General features: G+C 38.9%; 1 protein-coding gene across 1 annotated transcript; it reads left to right on the forward strand.

The window, feature by feature from the left end:
* Window positions 1-381: 381 nt before the first annotated feature.
* On the forward strand, window positions 382-2,012 carry LOC7482995 (membrane-associated kinase regulator 5). Its single transcript, XM_002318314.4, has 2 exons — window positions 382-1,576; window positions 1,677-2,012. The coding sequence occupies exons 1-2, from the start codon at window positions 580-582 to the stop codon at window positions 1,757-1,759; spliced, it is 1,080 nt and encodes a 359-aa protein (XP_002318350.1). The 5' UTR covers window positions 382-579; the 3' UTR covers window positions 1,760-2,012.
* Window positions 2,013-2,285: the final 273 nt, after the last annotated feature.

Consider the following 2,285-nt stretch of genomic DNA (forward strand, 5'->3'; position numbering starts at 1 on the left):
CAAAACTATTCAGGTGGCCTAATTGAGACTACAGATTCGTAATTGACTGATGATGACCGATGGTTGAACAGAAAAGAGATAGAAGACCAAAAATAAGACAAAATCAAGAGAAATGGAGGTAGCTAGATTCACCATTAACACCTTGAAGTTGCAGACACTCTGCCATGAACAATCAGAGTCTCTTTTGCATGAGAGGTCATGGTTGCTGTTAAAAAGCTTTCACGTAAATAAAAAACAACCAAACGTACAAACATTATGGTCCAAATTCCAAAAGCAACCTGACTTATGACCAATCTCTCTTGTAAAAGCAGGAAAAAAGAAAAGCAAAATTAACCTGACCTCACTTACCCGCTCTCTGCTTTACCCTCTGCAAATACCATTTTCATGCTGCGATAACAAACAACAAAATCCTAAAACGAAGTGCAAAAGCTCGCTATTTTTTATCTCATGGCCAAAACCCCCCACGTTCCATCTCTCCCTCTCTAACCTACTATAAAACCCGGCCTCTAAACCCTAAAATAAACCAACAGCAAACAAACCCTTCTCAAAGCTCGCCCATCTTTTCATTTTCTTTCAAGTATGGAAGCTCTCTACTTCCTCAGGTTCTGGAGACCCACCACCAACTCCCACAAAGAAAACCGGCCCTCTAGTGGAAGCAGTGATGACACCACCGAGATCCCATTCACAGATTGTGAATTTGAGGAGGGAGAAGACTCGTTCTTTGAATTGGAACTTACTGTGCCTGACTTTGACACCAGTAAAAGCAGCAGCAGCAGCAACACCACCAGCATAAAAAACTACCACCCACTAGACAAGGAAAGCAACATCTTTGACCCTAAACAAGCACCTCCCCTCAATTTAGCCCACAAAGAGAGCAACTCCCCCCAGCATATATTTCATCCACCAACTCTTTCAACTGATCATCTCCTTTCGAAGAGAAAAATCCTCCCTATTGAACCCGTTTCATTCAAACCTCAGTCTCCAATCTCCCTACTCAAATCAGCTCCGAGGTTTAAGATCCTCATGTTCAAGAAATCAAAGTCAATGGCATCGCAGAAAACAGAGAAAACAGGGGCGACAGAGTACTTGAAAGCAAATAACAAGAAGCATGAAAGCAACAAGCTTTTCACTGTCAAGTTCAAGCTTGAAGAGGTCACAAATATTTCTTTCTTCACCAAACAGAACAGCTTGAGAAAGCAGATCTCTCATGAATCCGATGACAATGATACATCAAAGCGATTTTCAAAGGAAATGATACAGAAGTACTTGAAGCTAATCAAACCATTATACATCAAGGTTTCCAAGAAGCATAGTGACAAGATGAAATTCTCCAGTGAGTTGTCAGTCGGGTCTCCGTCATCTTCTCCGGCAACAGTGCCGGCGAAGGAGAAACAGGGGAGTTTTCCGTCAGGGATTAGAGTGGTTTCTAGGCATCTTGGAAAAAGCAAATCAGCTTCAGCGACCACAGGAGTTTCTCCTCCAGTTGTGAGTAGGAGAGATGATTCTCTGCTGCTACAACATGATGGGATTCAAAGTGCCATCCTGCATTGCAAGAAATCTTTCAATTCTTCAAGAGGTAATAAACTAATATAGCCCTTTTGTTCATTTGTGTTCTTTGATTTCTTGTTTTTTAATTTATGATCAAAATATTGACTTTTTATATGTTATTTTTTCAGATTCTTCTTCAATGTCAAGATTCGTAAGTGACCCTTCGCACGAGAAATCAATGTCTTCACCAAGGATTTCATCTAGTGAATAGAATGGAATGAATTAAGCTCTGTTTCTTGAAATTCAAGAGAGCACAAGCGGGAAATATACAAAGAAAAGAAATTTTATAGGGTTTTTTTCATGTTTTATCATGTAAAGGAAAAGAAACGGAAAGAATTAGAGAGAGCTGGTAGCTTTTGTTAATAGGGTTTATTCCAGCTGCTGTTGCTGTTGCCTGTAAAGTAATGGTTCATCATGGGAAAACTTGAAAGAAAGTCTGAAACTGGATCTTATGTTGTATCTAATCTTATTTTGATACCTCAAGCATTGTGCTAGCTAGTCCTCCATGTCAAAAATATAATCATATCTGGATTTGATAACTGAAATGACTTTGATTGGTTTGCAAGAAAACTTATTTCTCTTCCATCGCTTGTTGGAGTGTTTTCCACATTGGATAACAGAACGAGATGAAAATGTTCAGCATGGTTCCTTACTAATTTTCCCAGAAAAAAACTAGCCGTCTAATTCATTTAGAAAGTTGTTTTAGCAACTAATTTGTTTTGATGAATATTTTAAAT

The sequence above is a fragment of the Populus trichocarpa genome, chromosome 12 (genome assembly GCF_000002775.5).
Source record: "Populus trichocarpa isolate Nisqually-1 chromosome 12, P.trichocarpa_v4.1, whole genome shotgun sequence".
Lineage (NCBI taxonomy): Eukaryota > Viridiplantae > Streptophyta > Magnoliopsida > Malpighiales > Salicaceae > Populus > Populus trichocarpa.